The 25,249-nt window shown below is 39.9% G+C and overlaps 1 protein-coding gene across 1 annotated transcript in view; it reads left to right on the top strand.

Moving 5' to 3' along the window:
• The window catches only part of LOC115214891, a 61,723-nt gene that overhangs the window by 11,872 nt on the left and 24,602 nt on the right, over window positions 1–25,249 (top strand). Inside the window, 3 exon segments of the mRNA XM_036505176.1 lie at window positions 4,470–4,520; window positions 6,239–8,102; window positions 8,105–8,183. Coding sequence (XP_036361069.1) covers window positions 4,470–4,520; window positions 6,239–8,102; window positions 8,105–8,183 — 1,994 coding nt within the window.

The raw sequence follows: 25,249 nt of genomic DNA, 5'->3' as shown, positions 1-25,249 counted from the left end.
CCTTTCTTCCTTTCTTTCTTTCTTCCTTTTTCTTCTTCTTTCTTTCTTTCTTCCTTTCTTTCCTTTTCTTTCTTTCTTTCTTCTTTCTTTCTTCTCTTTCTTTCTTCCTTTCTTCCTTTCTTTCTTTCTTTCTTTTTCTTTCTTCCTTTCTTTCTTCTTCCTTTCTTCTTTCTTTCTTTCTTTCTTCCTTTCTTTCTTCCTTTCCTTTCTTTCCTTTCTTTCTTTTTTTCTTTCTTCTTCTTTTCTTTCTTCCTTTCTTTTTTCTTTCTTTCTTCCTTTCTTTCTTCCTTTTTTCCTTTCTTTCTTCTTTGTTCTTTCTTTCTTTCTTTCTTTTTCCTTTCTTTCTTTCTTTCTTTCTTTCTTTCTCCTTCTTCTTTTTTCTTTTCTTTCTTCTTTTCTTTCTTCCTTTCTTCCTTTTTCTTTTCCTTTCTTCTTCTTCTTTCTTCCTTTTTCTTTCTTCTTTCTTTCTTTCTTTCTTTCTTTCTTCCTTCTTTCTTCTTCTTCTTCTTCTTTCTTTCTTTCTCCTTCTTCTTCTTTCTTTCTTCCTTTTCTCTTTCTTTCTTCCTTTCTTCTTCCTTTCTTTCTTTCTTCTTCTTTCTTTCTTCTTCCTTTCTTTCTTTCTTTCTTCCTTTCTTTCTCCTTCCTTTCTTTCTTTGTTTCTTTGTTCTTTCTTCCTTTCTTTCCTTTCTTTCTTTCTTTCTTCCTTTCTTTCTTCCTTTCTTCCTTTTCTTCCTTTCTTTCTTTCTTTTCTTCTTTTTTCCTTTCTTTCTCTCTTTCTTCTTTCTTTCTCCTTTCTTCCTTTTTCTTTCTTTCTTCCTTTCTTTCTGCCTTTCTTCCTTTCTTCTTTCTTCCTTTCTTTCTTCCTTTCTTCTTTCTTCCTTCTCCTTTCTTTCTTTCTTTCTTCTTTCTTCCTTTCTTTCTTCCTTTCTTCCTTTCTTTCTTTCTTTCTTTCTTCCTTTCTCTTTCTTCTTTTCTTTTCTTTTCTTTCTTCTTCCTTTCTTTCTCCTTCTTCCTTTCTTCCTTCTTTCTTTCTTCTTTCTTTCTTCCTTTTTTCTTTCTTCCTTTTTTCTTTCTTCCTTCTTTCTTCTTTCTTCTTCCTTTCTTTCTTCTTTCTTTCTTCCTTCTTCCTTTCTTTCTTTCTTCTTTCTTTCTTTCTTTCTTCCTTTCTTCTTTCTTTCTTCCTTCTTTTCCTTTCTTTCTTCCTTCCTTTCTTCCTTCCTTTCTTTCTTTCTTTCTTTCTTTCTTCCTTTCTTTCTTTCTTTCTTTCTTTCTTCCTTCTTTCTTTCTTTCTTTCTTCCTTTCTTTCTTTCTTTCTTCTCCTTTCTTTCTTCTTTCTTCCTTTCTTTCTTTCTTCCTTTTCCTTTCTTTCTTTCTTTCTTTCTTCCTTTCTTCCTTTCTTTTTTCTTTCTTTCTTCCTTCTTTCTTTCTTCTTCTTTCTTTCTTTCTTCCTTTCTTTCTTTCTTTCTTCTTCCTTTCTCCTTTCTTTCTTTCTTCCTTTCTTCCTTTCTTTCTTTCTTTCTTCCTTTCTTTCTTCCTTCCTTTCTTCTTTCTTTCTTTCTTTCTTTCTTCCTTTCTTCCTTCTTTTTTTCTTTCTTTTTCCTTTCTTTCTTTCTTTCTTTCTTTCTTTCTTTCTTCCTTTCTTCCTTCTTCTTTCTTCTTTCTTTCTTTCTTTCTTCCTTCTTCCCTTTCTTCTTTCTTCCTTTCTTCCTTTCTTCCTTTCTTTCTTTCTTCTTTCTCTTTCCTTCTTTCTTCCTTTCTTCCTTTCTTTCTTTCTTCCTTTCTTACTTTCTTTCTTCCTTTCTTTCTTTCTTCCTTTTTTCCTTCTTTCTTTCTTTCTTTCTTCCTTTCTTCCTTTCTTTTTTCTTTTTTCTTCCTTTCTTTCTTCTTCTTTCTTTCTTCCTTTCTTCCTTTCTTTCTCTCTTTCTTTCTTCCTTTCTTTCTTTCTTTCTTTCTTCCTTTCTTCCTTTCTTTCTTTCTTTCTTCCTTTCTTTCTTCCTTCCTTTCTTTCTTTGTTTCTTTGATTCTTTTCCTTCTTCCTCTTTCTTTCTTTCTTTCTTCCTTTCTTTCTTCCTTTCTTTCCTTTCTTCCTTTTTCTTTCTTTGTTTTCTTTTTTCTTCTTTTTTCCTTTCTTTGTTTCTTTCTTTCTTTCTTTCTTCCTTTCTACCTTTTTTCTTTCTTCTTCTTTCTTTCTTCCTTTTTCCTTCTTTCTTTCTTCCTTTCTTTCTTCCTTCTTCTTTCTTCCTTTCTTCTTTCTTTCTTCTTTCTTTCTTTCTTCCTTTCTTTCTTCCTTTCTTCCTTCCTTTCTTTCTTTCTTTCTTTCTTTCTTTCTTTCTTTCTTTCTTCCTTTCTTCCTTTCTTTCTTCCTTTCTTTCTTTCTTTATTTCTTTCTTCTTCCTTTCTTTCTTTCTTCCTTTCTTTCTTTCTTTCTGCCTTTCTTTCTTCCTTTCTTCCCTTCTTTGTTTCTTTCTTTCTTTCCTTCTTTCTTTCTTTCTTTCTTTCTTTCTTTCTTTCTTTCTTCCTTCCTTTCTTTCTTTCTTTCTTCTTTTCTTCCTTTCTTTCTTCTTTCTTTCTTTCTTCTTTCTTTCTTCTTCCTTTCTTTCTTTCTTTCCTTTCTTCCTTTCTTCCTTTCTCCTTTCTTTCTTCTTTTTTCTTTCTTTTTTCTTTCTTCTTCTTTTTCCTTTCTTCCTTCCTTTCTTTCTTCCGTCCCGTCTTTCTTTCTTCTTTCTTCCTTTCTTCCTTTCTTTCTTCCTTCCTTCCTTTCTTTCTTTCTTTCTTTCTTCCTTTCTTTCTTTCTTCCTTTCTTTCTTTCTTTCTGCCTTTCTTTCTTCCTTTCTTCCTTTCTTTGTTTCTTTGTTTGTTTGTTTGTTTGTTTCTTTCTTCCTTTCTTTCTTTCTTTCTTTCTTTCTTCTCCTCTCTCTTTGCGTATGTGTGCGTTTGAGAATAGGTGAAAAATATAATACGGTTGCTTCTTGGTGTGTGTGTGTGCATGTGTCTGCTTGTATATGATGAGTGTGTGTGTGTGTGTGTGTGTGATAAAGAGCTAGTGTGTGTATGTGTGTGTGAGTGTGTGTATGTGAGAGAGAGAGAGAGAAAGAGAGAGAGAGAGTATGTATGCGTGTGTGAATGTGTGTGATTATGAACAGGTGTAAACTCTATTGCAATTTCTCCTTAGATGCGTGTGTATATTTCTGTGTATGTATATATGGATGTATGTACGTTGTGGCTGTTGTTTAATCCCTGATTAGTTCTGATCTAGCAAACATAGGATGAAAGACGTTCCACCAGAGACCATCTCGTCATTTCAAGGACTATATTATTCAAGATGTCCTTACTTTTTATCGAAGATAGTTCGGTGTTATTTAATTACGTCTTCCATCTCATGTGCGCGCGCGCGTGTATGCATACGTGTTCAGTGTATGTATGTGTGTAGCTGTGATTTACGACGGTTAATGAGGCTGTGTACGTGTATGTGTGTGCGTATGTAGATGTTAACGGGCGTTTTTCATTTTAGGTAATTATAATATGTATAAACGATATAAGTTCGTTATCTTTTGGCCAAAGATTGGCCGAAACTTAACCAACTAAACAGCATCACCTGACAGGATCTGATAAGTCATATTTTTATGTCAAGTTTTGAGGTATCATGGTCCATTCAAGTAGAGAGTTGTTGACTGAGATGTATCCAGATATAGGTGGCTTACCTGGTACCCCTTGAAGAAATTTGTCCAGGTTTCGTTTAAAGGTGATGAGAACTGTATCTTTTCGGTTTGACCGGCAGTTTTTTGAAATAATTTCCACGTAACTAAACACTTTTAAACTTCGTATACTGGTAGAATGTGTTTATAAAACATCTTTTTCTCTTGGCTTTATTGAGAAAATTCTATAGTTTGTAAGATATTTGTTGTTGTTTTTCTTAAATTTCTGCAATTTCAACCAATCAATGACGTCTGTTGAGGTAAACAACATTCTGTGCCGTATGAATATGTCCCTCGTTTAAGAAACAGATTGGGTTTATTTACATTTCTGAAGAAAAAAAGATACCCTTCCCCCCACCCTAACCCTAACCCTAAAACAGATTGAAATGCAATAGATCGATACTAGGGTCATAATTATGGGTGACAATTTCATATGACACCGCTAGAAAAAACTGCCGTTCAAACCGAAAAGATCCTGAGAACTTTTTCCTTTTTATTCTTTGAGTTGTTTTGGAATATAATGTTAAATAGCGCAGGGCCCGTTGAGGAAATGAAATTGTGTTGCAGTAAATTTTATATGCTGTGAACCTGAATTGTGTGGGGAGCATATGGTACGTGGCCCCAGCCTTGGATGAATTCTGAATCCAGTGTTAAGGTGGTGTGAGCAAAACCGATGGTATATTCTCCACGTTGTGCAAATGATGTAGCACTCACGGTGGCGCTGGAGAGAATAAAGAATCAAGATCAATCATATCCTTTATTTTTTCTTTTTAGCGAAAGCTCTCTTGGAGTTTGGATAATGAGACCAAACCCCGTTTTGAGGAGGTCAGTTCTTGATGTGGACCCTGGATGAGAACCACTGATCTAAGAAATCTTCCATGCATGACCATTCCAACAATTTTTCTTTTAAAGAGCTCATTATCTATCTGTTTCTTTACTGCCCACAAGGGGCTAAACACAGAGGGGACAAACAAGGACAGACAAATGAATTAAGTCGATTACATCGATCCCAGTGCGTAACTGGTACTTAATTTATCGATCCCGAAAGGATGAAAGGCAAAGTCGACCTCAGCGGAATTTGAACTCGGAACGTAACGGCAGACGAAATACTGCTTAGCATTTCGTCCGGCGTGCTAACGTTTCTGCCAGCTCGCCGCCTTCAGAGCTAATTATCTATCGTCTCCCTTCTCCTACAAGACCGTTCGGTTTGATACAAGGGAGATTTAGCTGCTAGTTGCAGTGGGTCAATGACCCCGTAGAGACTCTCTCACTGACTCGATTATGTTAATAATATATAAAGTTGGTGATAGTGGTGGTGGTGGTGGTGGTGGTGGTGGTGGTGGGTGTAGTGGCGGTAGCAGTAGCTGGTGGCGGCGGCGGTGGTGGTGGTGGTGATGATGATGATGGTAATGGTGGTGGTGACAGTGGTGCTGGTTGTAGTAATGTCTTCGTTGTTTGGTTGCAGATCAACCCTGGTTGAACAGATCTGTGATCAAAGGCGTTCCAACTGTGACTATCCCAACAACGGTAGCAGTGATGTTTATATAGTGACTGCTATAATAGGGATGTAAATGGTTACGACTGAGGTGATGGTGTATTGATGATAGGGATTGTAGCGGTGGTGGTAGTGGTGGTCATGGTGGTGGTGGTGGTGGTGGTGGTCATGGTTATGGTGACGTCAAGTACAGAATTAAATGTAATGCGGAGAAGGAAGGTGTTTGTGTGTTTGTAGTAAAGAAAAGGTGTTTGAATGGTGTTAGATAAACTATTGAAGACATTTGGAGCCGTTAACATTATATGAACGTGCCTTTATGTGTAGTGTGTGTGTGTGTGTGTGTGTGTGTGTGTGTGTGTGTGTGTGTGTGTGCGTGCGTGTGTGCGTATGTGTGTGTTTGTATGTATCTAGGTACATGTATTTGTCTGCGTGTTTGAGTGTGTATATAGTATGTGTGTCTGTGTGTATATATATATATATATGTATATACACATGTATACATATATATATATACATATATATACAATATATATGTATATATATATATATGTATATATATACACATATACATATATATATACATATGTATGTATATATATATATATATATATATATATATATATACATACATATGTATGTATATATATATTATATATATATATATATATATATAAGTATATATGTATAGATGTATATGTATATAGATATATATATATATATGTATATATATATGTATATATATATATGTATGTATATATATGCGCACATACACACACACGCCCGCACACACATGCATACACTCAGGTACATGTATACAGGCCCGTAGATAAATATGCACACCAAGATATATACACATACACACATATTCTGGTGCGCGCGTGTTAATAGAGAGAGAGAAAGAGAGTAAGCGAGAGAAAGAGGAGGAGGAAAGAGAGAAAGAGAGTATGTGTGAATAAGAGTGGTACGGGAGAGGGAGAGAGAGACTGAAAGAAAAAGAGAGAGGTAGGGAGAATGTTGCCAAACAGTATTTCTCCTCTTTTTCTCTTAGTCGCCCAGAAACTCGAATGTCGCCCTTAGCTCGCTGGACAGGTTACACAGAGAGGATAACAGCAAAGATAGATATTCTTTAGCAGCAAGTTTTGGAATAAACACAGCTGTCTTTGGAGACCAGCTTCATACCAGGTCCATCCAGTTGGAGAAAATGAAGCAGTTGGACAGTTCCCCTTCTAGTAGAGTTTCCCCTGTTGAAACTGAATGCACTGAACGGGTCAACACACCTGAAACAGTCGACAAAGACCTACCCAGCGAAACAGCTTCTAAGACCTTGCACGAAGAAAAAATGGATAAAGTGGAGAATTCTTTGATTGATATCCAACCTCCAAGAGACGAACTGCAGGAAGAAAATAATGAGTCAGCATTAGATGGTGAGAAAACGTTGCAAATGCTTTCTGCTTGTTCGGCAGATGAAGAAAATCAGACAATGCAATCTTTTGAATCGGACAATACAATCAAACAAGAAGTGCAAACTGATATTCATAATCTTGAATTTAACCAGACAGGAAAGAAAATGGATGAAAGTTCATCAGTTTGTGGTGAGACGAACATTTTTGCCGTGTCCGACTCTGTTAGTTCAGTGGATGAAGTGGATAATTTGATACAAGTATCTGATTGTAGAACATCATTTAATGAAGAAGAGACTTCTAGTCTAAAGGACAGTGATGTACCATCGACTGATCTTTCCAAAACTGACTCAACAGTTAACTTCGGAGATATGAATCCTGCTTCCGATAATGAAGAAGATAGTCTCTCTGAATGTACGGCGACATATAATAGGGCGGAACAAGAAAACAGACCATCATCTAGTGAGGGGGAATCTTCAAGTTTAAAGGACGGTGATATACCATTGACTGATCTTTCCAAAACTGATTTAACGGATATCTCTGAAGATATGAATCCTGTTTTCAATAACCAAGACGATAGTCTATTTGATGGTGCGACGACATATAATAATACGGAACAAGAAACTGCTTTTACAAGTGTTGGCTATGAACCTTCGGTGAAGTGCTGTATAAGAGATTCTATCTCTGAAAACAACGTTAAATCGTCTCCTGTTTGCCAGAATGAATCATCAACGCAGAATAACTCAAACTGTAACAAATTTTCTTCGAACACAATTGAAGAATCTACTAGCTCACCGGTTCATTTTCGAAAAAAAATCAGGAAAATGGAAATATTGCGAATTCCTACCAAAACTTCTCAGAAACGTAAAAAGAAAACATTGGAAATTGCCCAGAAAGATGCTCCCATTTTTGATGTCGATACGACGATATATGTAGAAGAAGACAATTCTTCACCGGTTATTGCAAATGGATTGCATTTGAATGAAAACTCAAGAGAATGTTCCGACGAATCGTTGTCAACTCGTCATCAACGAAATTCTATGAATAATACAAAAAAATCTAATTGTTTTTCAAGTGCCTCTAATACTGTTACTACTGTCCAAAAGTTCTTTGTTACAGTCGACAGCTCTTCCAGTGACTCAGAACTTTCGACTACATCCGATGACGATAATCAGTGTCGGCAAAAATGTAAAAAATGTAAAACACATTCTCTAAACTTACTCGCTTTCTTGGCAAGTGTCTTCGCACTCGTTACAGGAACATGTCTTCGGTCTGTGATTTCATCGAGAGATTACCGCACCATTCTCTATCTACGACTTCCTGGCCAGTTGTTCACTAATGTATTACAGATGCTAGCCATACCGTTGATTATCTCTGGCCTTATATCGAACCTTGCATCGCTCGACAGAGGGCTGGCACGCCGCATTTGTCTACGTACATTCTTTTATTATTCCATCACGTCGTTTATTGCGTTAATGACTGGAGTCATTCTAGCACTTACCATTCAACCAGGCCAATTCGGCGTCAATCTGACGTGGAGAAGCAAGCAGTTCCCAAAGTCAATATTTTGGATGTAATGTCAGACTTACTCAGGTGAGTTAAACATTTCGTTCATTTTTCTTGTTTTGTTTTAGTTTTGTTTTACATGGTTTAGTAAGAGCAGAAAAGCTAACATATCTGATCCTTTTGAAGATTCCTGGGAATGGAGGCGGAAGGGAGAAGAGGGGTGGTTATCCTCACACTAGAGACCTGACTGATGAAAACACGTAAGGACCAGGAGATAATAATATCCATCAGGACGAGAAGGTGGCGAACTGGCAGAAACGTTAGGACGCCGGGCAAAATGTTTAGCGGCATTTCGCCCGTCTTCACGTTCTGAGTTCAAATTCCGCCGAGGCTGATTTTGCCTTTCGTCCTTTTCAGATCGATAAAATAAGTGCTAGTCGAGATAGATTAAATCCACCGCTTGTTTTTCTCATAGGCGCTGGTATGGCTGCGTTGTTAAGAAGCTCGCTTTGCAATCACGCGGTTTCGGGTTCAGTCCCATGTTGGGAAAATGTCATTTACAACAGTCCTGGGGCGACCAGTGTCTTGTGAGTGGATTTGGTAGATAGAAACTGTGTGGAAATCTGTCGTATGTATGTTTGTGTGTGTGTGTATATGTAAGTAAGTATGTATGTATGTATGTATGTATGTATGTATGTATGTATGTATGTAGTATGTATGTATGCATGTATGTATGTATGTATGTATGCATGTATGTATGTATGTATGTATGCATGTGTGTGTGTATGTATGCATGTATGTATGCATGTATGTAAGTATGTATGTATGTATGTATGCATGTATGTATGTGTGTGTGTGTGTGTGTTTGTGTGTCTCCTTTCCTGCCTCTTTACAACTGTTGCTGGTTTGTCTACTTCCCCATAACATTAGTGGTTCGGCCGAAGAGATTGATAGAATACGTAGCACTTAAAAAGGTGCGTCGTGGGGTCAATTTGTTCAACTAAATCTTTAAAGGTGTGCTCCTACATGGCTGCAATCCAATGACAGAAATAAATAACATTTCTTTCTTTTGGGTTGCTAATGTCCTGTTTGATTATTTTAGCTGAATTATTACAACGAGCTGTAGTCATTGTTACAGTACTAGTATGTATTCACCATTTATTGTCACTGTCGTAATTTGCAATCACTGCGCAAGATCACAGCAGCGAGATATAACTACTGCGCATAGTCACTGCATTGACACGAAGCACAAAGGGTGCTAAAAACGATTATTATTATTATCATTATTATTATTATTATTATTATTATTATTATTATTATTATTATTATTATTATTATTATGTGACGAAAACTCACAGCTTATTTTGCTGAGTATGATGGAACGTGTCAGCAGACTAAGGCGACACTTGTTTACCGGCCCTAGTGTTCTTGGCGCCTCCCGCAAGTAGAACTTTGGCGCCTTTACAGGTATAATTTTTTTTCAAACTTTCACAAGGTGAAAAACTGAAAATGTAGACTGAAAAGCACATGGTGCCCCGAGTGACTGCTCGGGTTGCCGGTAGCTTGAGCCGGCCCTGGTCATGCTTCAAGAACCGCGCGAAGAATTGTTGCAATTCCAAGCAATGCTGATTTTTGTAGGTATTCTACCTTCACACTTGCACCAATCTTTTTCAGCCATGTTAGTAGTTGAATGTTGATAGGTCCAAGTGCTCCAATTACTACTGGTATCACGTTTACCCTCCTCATTGACCACAACCTTCGTATTTCCCCCTTCAAATGGCTAAAGTTGCTCATTTTTTCTTCTTCTTTCACATTGATCCTGTTGTCACCGGGGCATGCTTTGTCAATTATCATGCATGTTCTTTGTTTTTTTATTGACCATAACATTGTCCGGTTTCCGATGTCTGGTCAAGTGATCAAACTGAATCATTGCTTCCCACAAGATTTTGCAATTCTCATTCTCGGTGACTCCTTCTGGGGTTTCCTCACACTACAGCTTCCCTCTTTGTAGGCCGTGATTTCCACAGAGATCCCAATGGATCATTCTTGCCGCATTGTCATGGCGTCACTGTTGGAAAAGAAAAAAAATCTTAGCATCGGGTTACAACAAGTAACCTTAGATACCAAGAACCTTCCTAAGTATCCTAGCGGTCCCTAATAACACTGTTTTCTGGAGCTGTACTAAATTGGGTTTTATGCCTATTTCTTCTATCCATCAGTTCAAATTTTTAGGGACAGTTCCCAATGCATCTATAACCACTGGGATACAGTTTACCCACTCTTTCCATAGTCTCTGTTATTCAATGGCTAGGTCCTGGTACTTTGCTATTTGTTCTATACCTCTCATATTAATTTTTTCATTATTTGGGACTGTAAAGTCAATTATCTGCCACTTTATATTCTCTGCTACTACTAAATCGGGTCTTCTATTTTCTATTACCCTGTCAATCTGAATGTTAAAGTCCCACAACATCTTATATTTCTTACTTTCTAGTACTTTACTAAGTTCATGTTCATACCATGCGTCAGTATGGTAAAATCCTAGCTTTCTACATAACTCTCAGTGGATTATTCTCCCTAAGTTGTCATGACTTTTCTTGTATTCTTCCTGCGCCAGCATGCTACATCCACTAACTATATGAGTAACATTTTCTTCTTTACTACTACTACTACTACTACTACTACTACTACTACTACTACTACTACTAACACTATCTATCTATACATGCATACATATACCTACCTACCTACCTACCTACCTACTTACCTACCTATCTACCTACCTACCCACATACCTACCTACCTACCTACCTACCTACCTACCTTCCTACCTACCTACCTACCTACCTACACATGCATGCATGAATATATACATACATACGCACACAACACACATATAAGACGGGTTTCTACAGAGTTTTCGTCTACCAAATTTATTCCCAAGGCAATGGTTATGGTAGATGACACTTACGCAAAGAGTTATGGAATGAGACTGAACCAAAAAAGAAAAAAAAACCCATTCGGTTGCAAAGCGCGCTTCTTAACCATGTCGCCATACCTGCGACATTAGTTTTGTAGAGGGCTGTGAAGATTAATCAAACATTTCCTCGGGATGTAAGGCAAGGAGTGGGGACCACTAATGCAAAGGATCCTTCATCTGGTTATCTCGCTGGTTGGTGAGAGAGTTAATATCCACTGTACTTTAGAAGCAAATCCAACCCTAGATATATTTGTTCGATTCCTAGATTGTGGGACCCTTGATCATCTGCATAATTTATCTCCTGGTAAATTTGGCAATGAAATAAAACTTTGGCAGCCCCCTTCTCTTTATATCTTAAAGCATGTGTTTATTTTGTTTTTTGGTTGATTCCATTCTGGATAAAGAAAAAAAAAGGATCAAAAGCATCCTTCTCGAGCCCTATAGACTCATAGGGACTGGTCTCCCAGTTTTCGTGGCGTATATATTTCTATAGTTGAAATTTGCAGAAAAACAAAAGACGACGACAGGTGTATAAACAACAAACAGATGTATTAGTTTAACGTTCGAGAAGGTGAGAAAGTCTTTTATGTTTCGAGCCTACGCTCTTCAACAGAAAGGAACACGAGGAAATAAACAGAGGGAGAATTAAAAAAATGCTTTTGGAGCTAGCGGTCAGTCATGGCGGCTGGCTGGACAAAGGTAGTTAGACAGGAGAGCTAAGAAGAAGGGGAGATAATAAAGTAATGGTGATCCCAAAATGAAGGTGCGCGTGCGTGTGTATGTGAGAGTGTGTAAATGTGTGCGTGTGGATAGGGGCTGGTGACTTTGACGTGTGGATGTGTGCGTGTGTGCATCTGTAATGTGTGGCTGTGTGGATGATGGTGTGGGTGCTGGGAAGTGGTCAGTGCTAGTGTGTGCGGGGTGGTGTGGTGGTGTGTGATGTGGTGTGACGGTGTAGGGGTGTGGGGATGCGAGGGTGGGATTGGGATAAAGATGTGGGGTAGGGGTGGGGTATGTGGGAGAGGGATGTGTAGGGGTTGGGTGTGAATGGAGGGGGTATCGATAAAGGGAGAAGGTGGATAGGAATGAAGTGAGGAAGTAGGTGCTAGGACAAGAGAGGAGAGGTGGGTAGGAGTGAAAAGAGGAAGTAGGTGTGAGATGAAGATAGGAGAGAAGGGGAGTCAGATGAAGAGGGGAGGGGAGTTGAGCCCACGTGGCGCAATGGAGTGAAGAGAGAAGATTAATTCCTGTTCACGGCGAAGGTAGGAGCCCGGGTGGCCCCTGTGCAAAGACAATCCTAAGGCAGACAGGTGTTGTAATGAATGACTGGTAGAGCGGAAATGGCGCGAGACCGGGGTGTTGTTGCCGAGTCTAATGTCTCGGAGGTGCTCCGCGAACCGGTCAACCAAGCGGCGTCCCGTTTGACCGATGTACAGAGAAGACAGAAAGAGCAGGAGATGCAGTAAATGACATTGCTAGAAGTGCATGTAAAGGAACCAATGATATGATAGGGACGATGATGGGTACCGGTGAGGATGGTGGTGTTGGAGAGGTAAGGGCAAGTGCGACAGCATCGGCGGGAGCAGAGGAACGGGCCAGGTTGGGAGGTGGGGTTAGGGAAGAAACTGGGCCAGGAGGTCACGCATATTGTGGGCTCGTTTGAAGAAGGGTAGGAGTAGGTTGGGGAAGATGTGCGAAGTGGAGGGGTCGGACTGGAGTCACCGGAAGGCTCGGAGAATGGTGAGTTGAAGGGGCAGGGTAGAGGGGTGGTAGGCGAGTGGAAATGGGAGACGGGTAACGGCGGTGAGAGAGAGCAGAGGCACGGTCCACGGAACGTGCTCTGGTAAGAGTGGTGTGGATAGTGGTGAGGGGATATCCACGAAGGATGAAATGACGAGCCATGAGTTGAGACTGAGTCTCAAAGTCATGGTTGTCACTGCAGAGCTTACGCAGACGGAGGAATTGGGAGTAGGGGATGGAGAGCTTGGCGTGGGTAGGGTGGGAGGAGGAGAAGTTAAGGTATGAGCGTGAGTCGGTGTGTTTGTAGTGGATGGAGGTAGTGAGAGTGGAGTTATGTACGTTGACCGAAATGTCGAAAAAGGCAACGGAGTGTTGGAAATGGTGCAGGAGAATTAGAGAGCAGGATGGAAGGATTGTTCGTGGGAGAACGAAGTCGCACTGATACAGTCATCAATATAACGACCGTATAGTTCGGGAGTGGGACAAGTGAATCTTGAAAATATTTGGGCCTCAACGTAGCCAACAAACAGGTTCGCATAGTTGGGGTCCATTCTCGTTCCCATGGCCACTCCCGAGACATATTGGTAAAAGTCCCCCGTGGACGTGAAGAAGTTGAGGGAGAGAACAAGTTCGGCTAGACGAAAAAGTGTGGACGTGTCAGGGTTAAATTGTCTATGAAGTGTTTGAGGGTAAGAAGTCCTTCGTGGTGTGGGATCACCGTATATAGACTCTTGATATCGAGAGTGAAGAGAAGTTTAGAGGGACCAGGAGGGAAAGAGAAGGAGTTGAAAAGGACGAAGAGCATGGTTAGTGTCGTGGATGTGTGAGGGGAGGGAAGCCACTAGGGTAGCAAGGACACGGTCGAGGTATTCATAGATCAGTTCCGTGGGACAGTTACAGGCGGAGACGATGAGGTGCCAGGGTTGTTGCGTTTGTGGATTTTGGGAAGGAAGTAAATGGTGGGGGTGCGAGGAGTGCAGACGATGAGGTTGGAGGCGGTTGAAGGGAGACGGGAGGAGGAGATGAGGTGACGGATAGTGGAAGACATGGTCTGTTGGTAGCTAGGCGTGAGGTTGAAGGGCAGAGGGCAGTAGAGGGAGGTGTCTTGAAGTTGGCGGAGAGCTTCAGCGTTCGACACTCGGACTGTACTCGGGCTTAGCCCGAGTACAGATTTGATGATGTGAACGTGTATTTGCAAGCTGATTTAATTTCTGCCAATATTGATCTCAAGTATATAATTGCAGCCAATAACTCGAGCTCCTTTTATTGGTCACAGTTCATTTATTTTCGTTCAGGATGGACAGGATGCTGGTCCGTTGCAGGATTAGTCATTTTTACCAGCTGAGTGGATTGGAGCAACATGAAATGAAGTGTTTTGCTCAAGAACACAATGCACAACCCGGTCCAGGAATTGAAATCACAATCTTACGATCAACACCCTAACTTCTACACTCCCAACCTGACTATACTATAAATTGAAATCTACCACATCTGATTTGCATAAAAAAAAAGTACGAGTATATTAGGCGTATTCTAATTTCAGTAGCGTATATTCAAGAGAAAATAGTTTTTAGTGCATCAAAGCATGCAATATTGAAAGTAATTTTGGATATAGGACCTGGGGTGACATTTTGAGATTTTCTTTTTCTTTTGGAAAAAGTGTGCGCCTTATATGTCATCAAATCTGGTACAATGCGTTACATTCAGTAAATTATAATATTGTGGTAGTGTTTGTTGACTACAGTCTCGTAATTATTCAATAAATCTGAACATGACAATGAGCAGCAAACGAAACTGTTTTAACCTTATATTTCAGCCATGTAGCCTTGTCTGAAATAGATTCTGAACTGAATTCTCCATAAGAAACTCTGATTTGTTATAGTAAAACATAATTATTATCCAGTGTACCGTAGCCATCAAGGACCGTTCACGCCTTGTATTTAAAAGATTTGGGACTATCAGGCTACAGCAGTCGGAACTCATTTTCATCCGAGTAGACTGGAGCATCGTGAAATGAAGTGTTTTGTCTAAGGACACAACGCCTCGTCCGAGAATCGAATTCTCGACCTTACGATTGTGAATCTAACAGTTTTAAACGCTTGACCACGCACCTTCAAAACATCTAATTGTTATATTTAGTTTCAAATAAGGTACTTAATAACTTTATTTCACTACTAGCACTATGTGCTAGTGCATGCATATACAGCTGCGTGCGTGCGCACATGCACGCAAGTACTGTCCAAATCTCCGACCAATCACATACTGCTAGCTGGCATTCAATTGGCGTATTAAGTTTCGGGCATAGAAACTTCACAATTGGATAGAAAAATCACAAAAATGTCACTTCTATTGATTTTTTTAATGGCTTTGCTGGGTGACTGGTGAAATGTAAAGATGTGCACGACCACCCTTGGACGGTTTTGAATGACCATAGACAGTGCGAGCCCTCTAGCTGAAAAATGGATTTGTATAAAGGACACACACACAGACATTTTGCTGTTTATATAGAGAGAGATGCGCTAAGGGAAGCAAATTTATATGAGAGTCGGTAAATCGATTACATCGACCCCAGTACTCAACTGACACTTATTTTAACGATCTCGAAATGATAAAAGGCAAAATCAGTCTTGGAGGTCTATGAACTCAGAACGTAAATGCCGTTAAATATTTTTGTCCGACCAGCTCACGATTCTGCCAAGTCACCGCCTGAATAACCTTTTCTACTATAGGTACACGGTTTGAAATTTTTGGGGAGTGGGGTGGGGGCAGTCAGTTAGTCGACCCCAGTACGCAGCTAGTACTTAATTTATCGACCCCGAAAGGATGAAAGGCAAAGTCGACCTCGGCAGAATTTGAACTCAGAGTGTAGCGACGGGCAAAATACTGCTAAGCATTTCGTCCGGCCTACAAGGTTATGTACTGTTTATCTTGATGTGAGATCACTATGTCACACACATATAGTTGTGATGTATGTGTCTGGTACCCTTATCAGACAGGTAGTCATGATGGGTATACTGGGCTTCGTATATTTTACCCTGGTGTCACTTTGATGGCATGCACCGCTCTCTTACTCAACAACAACAACAACAATAATAATAATAATAATAATAATAATAATAATAATGATAATAATAATAGTGGTTGACGATAAGTGCATCTCTAACCACAAGAGGTTGTGGGGGAGCATCATAACCATGTGTTGAGAGGAATTCTTTGGAATTTGAATAATCCGCCTCTGAAAACATGAGTGTTTCATTCATCATCCTCAAACAAACCTTATCCAGGGACCTTTTGAGTAGGATGGGCTACTCGACTTGAAGAAAAGTCTAACTAGGCCCAAGGTTATGCGCTGTGCAAAACCAAAAATATGGCACTCTAGAAATAACACCAATTTGAACTTCTAACTTATTGTTTCTTGAGGTCTCTGGATGAAACATGGTGTCAACAAATACAAAAATAACAACAATAATAATAATAGCGCACCCTGCCCATAGTACTTGCCTTACCCCTAGCGCTACGCTACGGATTAATAGTAACCATTAAAGAGTGATTCCTATTATGAATTACCACAGAAAGAACCTGAAACTATGGTGGTCTTGGTTTTCCGAGGACATTAGCGTCATTCATTCGAAGCGCATATCAAAACCCATATACAGGTTTGGTTTGCTGGTAGCTTATTTCTACTCTATGACACTCAACTAGTTCACAACTATTGACTCACACCTTCATCCTTAAACTATTGTCAGCTTTGCGTTTACGTTTTACTGAAAAATTAGATTTGGAGTGTAAAACTTATTTTGGAGACATTCTCTCGATTTTAAGCCAGTTTTCAAGAAGGAATATGAACTAAAACAAAGCTGTGCAATATGATAAACTTGGTTAACGAGTCTGACTGCTTGCTTTACTGATCTGTTCAGACACCTCTGTATTTATGGAGACATCACCGTTCAGAGCAATGGTGTTTGTTTTAGTTGGTTGCAAGTCGTTGCGTATAGTTTCCCCGTTGATAACGATATTTGTTCAATAAACAAGGAATAATTCAACAAAAATTTTCAGAAGCGTATTTCGTAGTAAGTGGCGATTAATTAGCAACTTTTAATGAGTTTGTTGAACGTTAAACTGACTACAGCTGTGTATTTTAAAAACGATTATCCCATATTAAGACTTGTGACAAATATTCTCGATGAAACCGAGGTGCTAAAAAATTAAGACTAGTTTACTAATGGCTTGGTTATAGTTAAGATATACTATAAAGTAGGCAGGTATATTTGATGTGCATGGAACTTACATTGGGTAATGTTACTTTTTCTAGTTAGGACCTGGATATTTTTGAACAAGGTCAGAGGTACAACTAAAGTAAATTTCATTACACACTGCAACTATCATATATTACTATAATTAGTATGAATCTGATACACATCTGAAGTGAATTTCTAGTAAAAATAACGGTAGCGTTGAAACCGGCAGCCATTGAACGTGCCAACCGGCAGCCCTTGAATTTGCGCCTACCCTCACCCAATACATATTGCATAGACCCTTAAGTGTCACCCTCATATTTTTGTGGATTCCGGTTGAGAAGCACAGTACATGATATCCGTCGCCCGAGGTATACGTCTCCCCTCGCCCTCCCCACTAGGTATGCTACTGAGAAGTGAGTAAATATTGGGCCGCAGCTAATCATTGAATTAAGTTTCATCGACTCCTGCCAGTAATTACATGGATAATAATTTTTAGAAAGTCAAATGTGAACTGTCATATCTAGGATAAAGTATAAGGTATATATACCAAGCGTATTTGAAATATACCGACGATGTGCCTTAGATGTTTTTCAGATATTTACAGGTCGCAACAAAGATAATTTCAGTATTGCTATACTGCACAATTATCTAGATCTGTCATCTTTGTCTGTAGCAGTATCACTGGGCAGGAACTGCTACTGCATAAAAAACTTAATAGTAAAATAGGTGATAATATACTTAATGAAATAGGCCAAGAAATTTTAATTAGTTAAAATTGTATCCATGGTGTCATGAACAATGATGATCATTTAACTGATCAATTATGGTAAAAAAATGACAGAGGCACCAATCGTCCCGAGGTATTTTCCTCAGTCAATTTTTAAAGTTATTAAGCCACTTTGTGTTCATTCACAAACCTTGTTTCTCTTTAGTCATTCGAAGATCTTGAAGATATGGTTAGATTATCCCTCATTGATGGTCTTTAATAAAACCGAAATATGTCCGGAGTTGTTATCGTTCTGCTAAACGTCGGACTCATACTCCACTACATTTTCATATTTAGTTAAATTGCTTGAGCAAACCGGCAATTAAAGGGGGAGTTTCTATGCAAGTAATATGATGTTCTCACTGGAACTTTCCAATAATAAGAAGAATGAGATGATCCATGCAGTGTATCAAAGTGAAAAATCAGTCTAATGAAACGTGTCACTCCTCAGATTATCAACTTTGACTTAAATGACAGGTACAAGACATTGATGAAGCATAATGAGTCCGATGGAAAACTGAAACCTTGTTCTAGAGGGATTTCTTTTACGCGGGGGGGGGGGCTGTAAGGAAGGAAGGAGAGCGTAAAATTGTCATGTTTACTAAAATCAAATGATTTAAAACTATTTCAGCCCACGTTCAGTACCGTGGCGAAGATAGAAGAATTATACAGATGTAATAAAACGCGGGGAGGGGAATTTGGTCCCCCACTTTTTTTTTTTAGTTGAGATGTCTGGTATTTGTCAGTTTGAGAATAATTGTTCTAGAGTTAATGATTAGCTGAGCTTAGGTCAGTTATGCCATAGGACTCAAGGCCGGAGCTAAACTGGTTTCCAAAGCGTATAAGTGACTGAGGTTGCAACATCCATCGCCTGAACTGGACGCTGGTCCATCACAGGGTTAACTTTTCAGGTTTTCTGGAATTCATTTATAGTTGAGTGAACCGGAGCAACGTGAAATGAAGTGTTTTGCTTAAGAACACGATGCATCAGCCGTCCACGAATCGAAACCGTGATCTTACAGATTGGGCAGGATAAGAAGAGTACAGCAACATGCTGGGACTGTAACACGTCACCCAATACGATGACAACACGGAGTAAGCAACGGAGTCTCAACCAAGTGAAGGTGTTGCACTCTTGATTTGTGAATCATACCAAGAGGATTAATCTACTTCCCATTAGTCTTCTCGATTGAGACAACTCGCTAACATGAACACAATTGCACTACGATCACCGCCAACACTTTAAAATCCAGCATTCGTAGTCTCCAAGGGCAAGAATTTGCTTAGAGAGTGTTCAACTAGTACTTATTTTATGGGCTTGGAAAGGTAGAAAGAATAGCTGGTCTTGGTGGGATTTGAACTGACGACGCCAAGTGACAGAAGGAATACGTGTAAGAATTTTGTCCGACGCGCTAACGATTCTGCCAGTTAGCCGCTTTACGAAACCCCGTCGTAATTCTTTCTATTATATGCACAAGGCCTGAAATATTTGGAGAGAGGGTAAGTCGACTACATCGACTCCACTGTTTAACTGATACTTATTTTATTGACTCCGAAAGGATGCAAGGCGAAGTCGACTTCCAGTGGAATTTGAACTTGGAACACGGAGACGGACGAAATACCTATTTCTTTACTACCCACAAGGGGCTAAACACAGAGAGGACTAACAAGGACAGACAAACGGATTAAGTCGATTAGATCGACTCTAGTGCATAACTGGTACTTATTCAATCGACCCCGAAAGGATGAAAGGCAAAGTCGACCTCGGCGGAATTTGAACTCAGAACGTTAGCGGCAGACAAAATACCGCTAAGCATTTCGCCTGGTGTGTTAACGATTCTGCCTTAACAAATCTCAGTAATAATGATTTCAAATATTAGCACAAGGCCAGCAAATTTCGGGTGCGGGTGTAAGTCGATTACATCGACTCCAGTGTTGAACTGGTTCTTATTTCATCGACCCCGATTGGAGGAAAGCCAAAGTCGACTGCGGCTGAATTTGAACTCAGAACGTAAAGACGGACGAAATCCCGCTAAGCATTTTGTCCAGCTAGCTGACGATTCTGTCTGCTCACCACATTAACAAACCCCACGAATAATAAACATCACGACTACGTATATCAAAGCACGGTAACCATTACGACTCTTCCCACCACCACTTACACAAAAGAAAACAATGTCCCAACTAATTCTCGTTTGTTTTGCTGCGTCATAGAAATAGTTTCGAACGTAGCAGTGTATTCTCTGTACTAAAATACCATCATCATCCTCCAAGAATTTAACCACCCCCTCTCTCTCTCTCTCTTTCTTACTTATCCGTCTTCACCTTACCTTACCGCGAAACCACCATACAAACAGGAAGGATTTGGGCAACTTGCCACGGACCTAAAGGGGGTCTACTCCACTATCTAGCGGCAATGAGGATTCTTTAGTAATGAATGACCATTTATTTTTTAGGCACAAGCATAGTTGTGTAGTTGTGGAGTCGCAATGGCCCAGTGGTTAGGGCAGCGGACTCGCGGTCGGAGGATCGCGGTTTCGATTCCCAGACCGGGCGTTGGATGTGTCTATTGAGCGAAAATACCTAAAGAGTCCACTAGGATCCGGCACGGGGTGGTTGTGACCCCTGTTGTGCTCTTTCACCCCAACTTTCTCTCACTCTCTCTTCCTGTTTCGTGAGTAACGCTGCGATGGACTGGCGTCCCGTCCAGCTGGGGGGGGGGGAACACATACGCCACAGAAACCGGGAAACCGGGCCCATGAGCCTGGCTAGGCTTGAAAAGGGCGCATAAATAATAAAATAGTTGTGTAGTTAAAAAGCTTATTTTGCTAGCACATGGTTTTGGGTTCAGTTCAGTTGCCCGGTACCTTGGGCAAAAGTTTTCTACTATAGCCCTTGGCTGACCAAAGCCTTGTGAGTAAATTTGGTAAACGGAAACTATGTGGAAGCCCGTTTCACACACACACACACACACACACACACATGATATTTATGTAAGTGTATTTGTGTTTGTTGCCTCGCCGACCGCTTGACAACCGGTGTTAGTTTGTTGATGTCCCCGTAACTTAGCAGCTCGGCATAAGAAACCGATAAATCAGTAGCAGACTTGAACAAAGTACCGGGGTTGATTTAATAGATTAAACCCTTTAAGTCAGTGCTGCAGCATGGCCACAGTTCAATAACGTAAACAAGTAAACTGTTCCCATTCTTTTATTCTGCTGTAACTAGTAAGTAGATTATGTACATGTATAATATACAAGTCACCCATACATAAATCATATACATTTAGCCCCTAATTACTAAAATACCTAATCTGCAGTTGGAAATGGGGCCACAATGGAATTTTGGTTTATTACTAGTTTTAATATGGGTCCGCGAAACCCCACCACATTCGCCATGCAACGACCACACAACCCGCCGCGACCATCCACTCAACGTTCCGATTAAATAAAATGTTTAACTTTTCCCGCCCCGTGACCTCCTTCTCTTCTCACACCGCACGCAATCTCCCCCACCCCAACTCGCCAAAAACCTACCCCTGTTCTTTCCACTGAACCCACCACCATCTCTAATGTATCTCGACATGTCACTCCACCCCCAACATTTCACAGCTGAGGTTAACCATGCAGTTTTTCTTTTTCTTAGTTGACTCAACCGCCGACTGTACTGAAGAGTGGCGGTATCGAAGTGTGTGAGTATGTGAGTGTGTGTGTGTGTGTGTGTGTGAGTGTGTGTGTGTGAATGTAAGGAATGGTGGACTTGGCGTCTCAACGCGTCAATCAGCATCACCACCCCGCCAAACCTCTCCGCCAAGACCCCCGCCACTCGAAGTAAAGTGTTATATCAAGCTGGAATGTAGATAAGATGTTTATTTTACGTCAGTTGAGTCAAATAAAAAAAAACGTGTCGTTTAAACTGGTCTATTTAACTCAAATAGTTGCAGCTGGCTTGGTCGTTAATGAGCTGGTCTATTGTTCAAAGGGCCTACGGGTTCCCATCCCATTTCTAGCACTGCGTAATGACATAATTTTCAACAGCCCAAGTCATTTAGCTGAGTGCAGGTCCCATGGTGAAGTATTCATCTGAAATTTTTGAAATTTTCTTAAATTCTGTAACATCTGTAAAATACCCCCCAACGAAAGACCCTTTATGTTGCAGGAGATATTTGGCTGCTATATCCAGCAGCCAAATCTCCTACATATCATACCCTACTGTTTTAAAAAGCGATATTCTTCCATTGATAACCTGTCTGAATAAAATCAACGGGGTTGTCATGTCCAGAATAAATTCTCAGTTACTGCATCAGAATTGCTGTTTGCATCAAAGGTGGTGACAGTGTCGATCTAAGGCATTCATCCTTCTCCATCTCCAGCACATTGTTTCTCATGGGAGCGGACGTGGCTCACAAGACCGATACGAAGTAGGAAAATCCTGTGGCAATGAAGGGACTGAAAATGGTCCCGAAACAACAGCCGCAGGGGGTTGATGACGTTTTTCTTTCTTTTTTTTTTTGCTGAGGGTGTGCACAAAAGGTTTCTTGTGCTCAAATTCTGTCTTTCTTTGCAAAGAATGTATGTACTCTACGTGAATAACCGTCTCCAATTTAACAAAAACAAAATTTGATTTCCTTTTGAAAACTATGTATGCGTACATTTTTCCTCTTTGTGCGCTAGTTGTACAGCTTGTGCGTGCGCACAAGCGCACAGCTTAAAGGGAGCAATGTACATGATTTGTGATACTTGTATTCTGCGTAATTTCTATCGACCTTATTTTTCCAGCGTGTGTGTGATGTTTATGTTATGTGTGTGATGATTGGTTGAAGTGGATATTCTTTTGTTTCGCTTGTAAGAAATGGGGAAAGAGAGTAAAGACCTCCTTCAGTCATAAATGACCATGGCATTGCACCTAGAAAGTTACCCTCCGTGGCACAAGTCCGGACAAGGTTGTTCACGGAAGACCAGCAGTTGCCCATACCTATTTCTTTACTGCCCACAAGGGGGTACACACAGAGGGGACAAACAAGGACAGACAAACGGATTAAGTCGATTATATCGACCCCAGTGCATAACTGGTACTTATTTAATCACCCCCCCCCCGAAAGGATGAAAGGCAAAGTCGACCTCGGCGGAATCTGAACTCAGAACGTAACGGTAGACGAAATACCGCTAAGCATTTCGCCCGGCGTGCCACCGATTCTACCAGCACGTTGCCTACCTACCAACCCCGCCCTCTCTACGCTACCGATGTTAACCAAGGCAAAGGCAAAGGGGCCGATACAGCTTGGCACCAGTGATGTCACAACTCATTTCTACAGCTGAGTGAACTGGAGCAACGTGAAATAAAGTGTCTTGCTCAAGAACACAACATACAGCCCGGTCCGAGAATCGAACTCACTACCACATGATTGTGAGTTCGACCACTGAGTCATGCGCCTTTATCGTAAGAAATAGGATGATAGATTTAATAGATATTTAAAAAAAGTCATCTATGTATTACTCTTAATGTATACACGTTATATCTCTTATAACACCTCTTATGAGCATGCTGTGTTAAAAACACAATAAGTATGAGAGGGAGCACTTCTACAAAAGTACGAATACGGCAGTCATTGGTCAATCGAGAGTGTCTATGCATTGAATATGATATTCGGATGGCTATTTTAATTTAATGCTGCTTCAGTTGTCTGTACCGAGTAAAAGACTTTACTTTCAGCCTGTTTGTCTGAAATAGTCAAAATGGTCGAAGACAAGATGTCATTTGAGCATGTAATTGTGTGTATGTTTTCTGAGGTTATAGGAATGTCATATAAGTACAAATTAAAAAGACAAGGTGAGATAATGAACCCCTGCATTACTCTGTTCAAGAAATGACAACTTTTGGATATGTTGATATTGTACGCCACGTAGGTTTATTGACCTGAGAGATAATTCATCAACTCGTGTTTGGTGTTGTTTCTAAAGGAGGTGTTTAGCAGATTGTTTACATATACTAGTTGGACCCACGGAAATTCCACGCGTGTTGACTGTGACAATAATGACTGGTTTATATTTGTACAACCACAGATAATTTCGTTGAAGTAATTTATCACCTGTAGGTGGAGAGATGAATAGAAGGACAACAGCATTGTTTTATTTTCGTTTAACATTTAAAATTAATAACATTTTACAGTTATATTAGTATAACTATCACACAAATATATCGTCACACGCATTTTATCACTAATTAATAAATTGATTAGTTAATCTATTGAAGTAAACCTTACTCAAAGTTGTGACAGAATTCTAACTATTACAGCTTCCTCTACAAATATTTTCAAATTCAATATCGTTTTCTAAAAATCCTAAAAATCCATTCAAGCATCTTTAAATTGATGAATTTCTCCCAGAATTGTTCTTAATTTTTCATAGCTTCTTGTTTCTGGAACATGAGGTAGTAAAAGGCAATGAGGTTTTTTTCAACATTTTTCAGAGTTACCGAATACACACGACTAATAATAATTTATTTATATATCTGTCAATATTTTTTCGCGTTCATAGAACATAAAGGCAAGAATTTCCAGTGTAATCATTCTGACGTGAACTCTCATTTCCATCGTTGAGTTCAAACCGTACAGTGCATCTTATTCTGAGATAACCTTCTCAGGGCTTCAGGAAGTGAGGCAGCTTCACATGACAAATAGGACTTAATATACCTATATGAGTTTTATACATAGTGACATTGTTACTGAATCATGTAATTAATGAATGTACAGGGAAGTCTGAAAGTCTTGTCACCCCCTGTAAATATTGTTTTAATTTTCTATTTCAGACGGCTGACACGAGCTCCTATAATTTGGAAGAGAAGTTGATTGCAAGTGCATGGGCACATGATCGTGTGCATTCTGGCAAGATCATGGAGGATGTGCGACATGACTTCACTGCTAGATTCGGCAGACTAGCCCCTCCGAAGAAGACGATACTGCGTCGAGAACTTAAACTGTTTCTGACAGGATCAATTAAGGACAAACCGAGGACAGGACAACCCTCAACTTGATAGGACCCTATTTCTCCGAGGGCTTTGTTAACCAGCATCCTTACCTTGCCATGTTAAGGGAGTGGCTTGTTCCACAGCTCCAGAGGTTGAATGTGGATTTTAATGATTAGTAGTTTCAATAAGACGGTGCTCCACCCCACTGTGCCATCAATGTCAGGGAATATCTGAATGAAGTTTTTCGGTATAGATCGATGAGGCGAGGATCGTAACAGCTTCGAGCACCTCTCAATTGGCTTCCAAGAAAGTCCAGGCCTTACGTCTTGCTACATCGCTCTGTTGGCTATTATCAAGGAAAGAGTTTCACAAGAGAGAGACCAAAATACCAAACAGTTGAAGGACGTTGTTTCGGCAGTCGATGCAACAATCACCAAAGCACAACTTCGTAAAATATGCTAAA

The sequence above is a fragment of the Octopus sinensis genome, linkage group LG8 (assembly GCF_006345805.1).
Source record: "Octopus sinensis linkage group LG8, ASM634580v1, whole genome shotgun sequence".
NCBI classification, from domain to species: Eukaryota; Metazoa; Mollusca; class Cephalopoda; order Octopoda; family Octopodidae; genus Octopus; species Octopus sinensis.
This window is presented reverse-complemented; position numbering and strand designations above follow the sequence as displayed.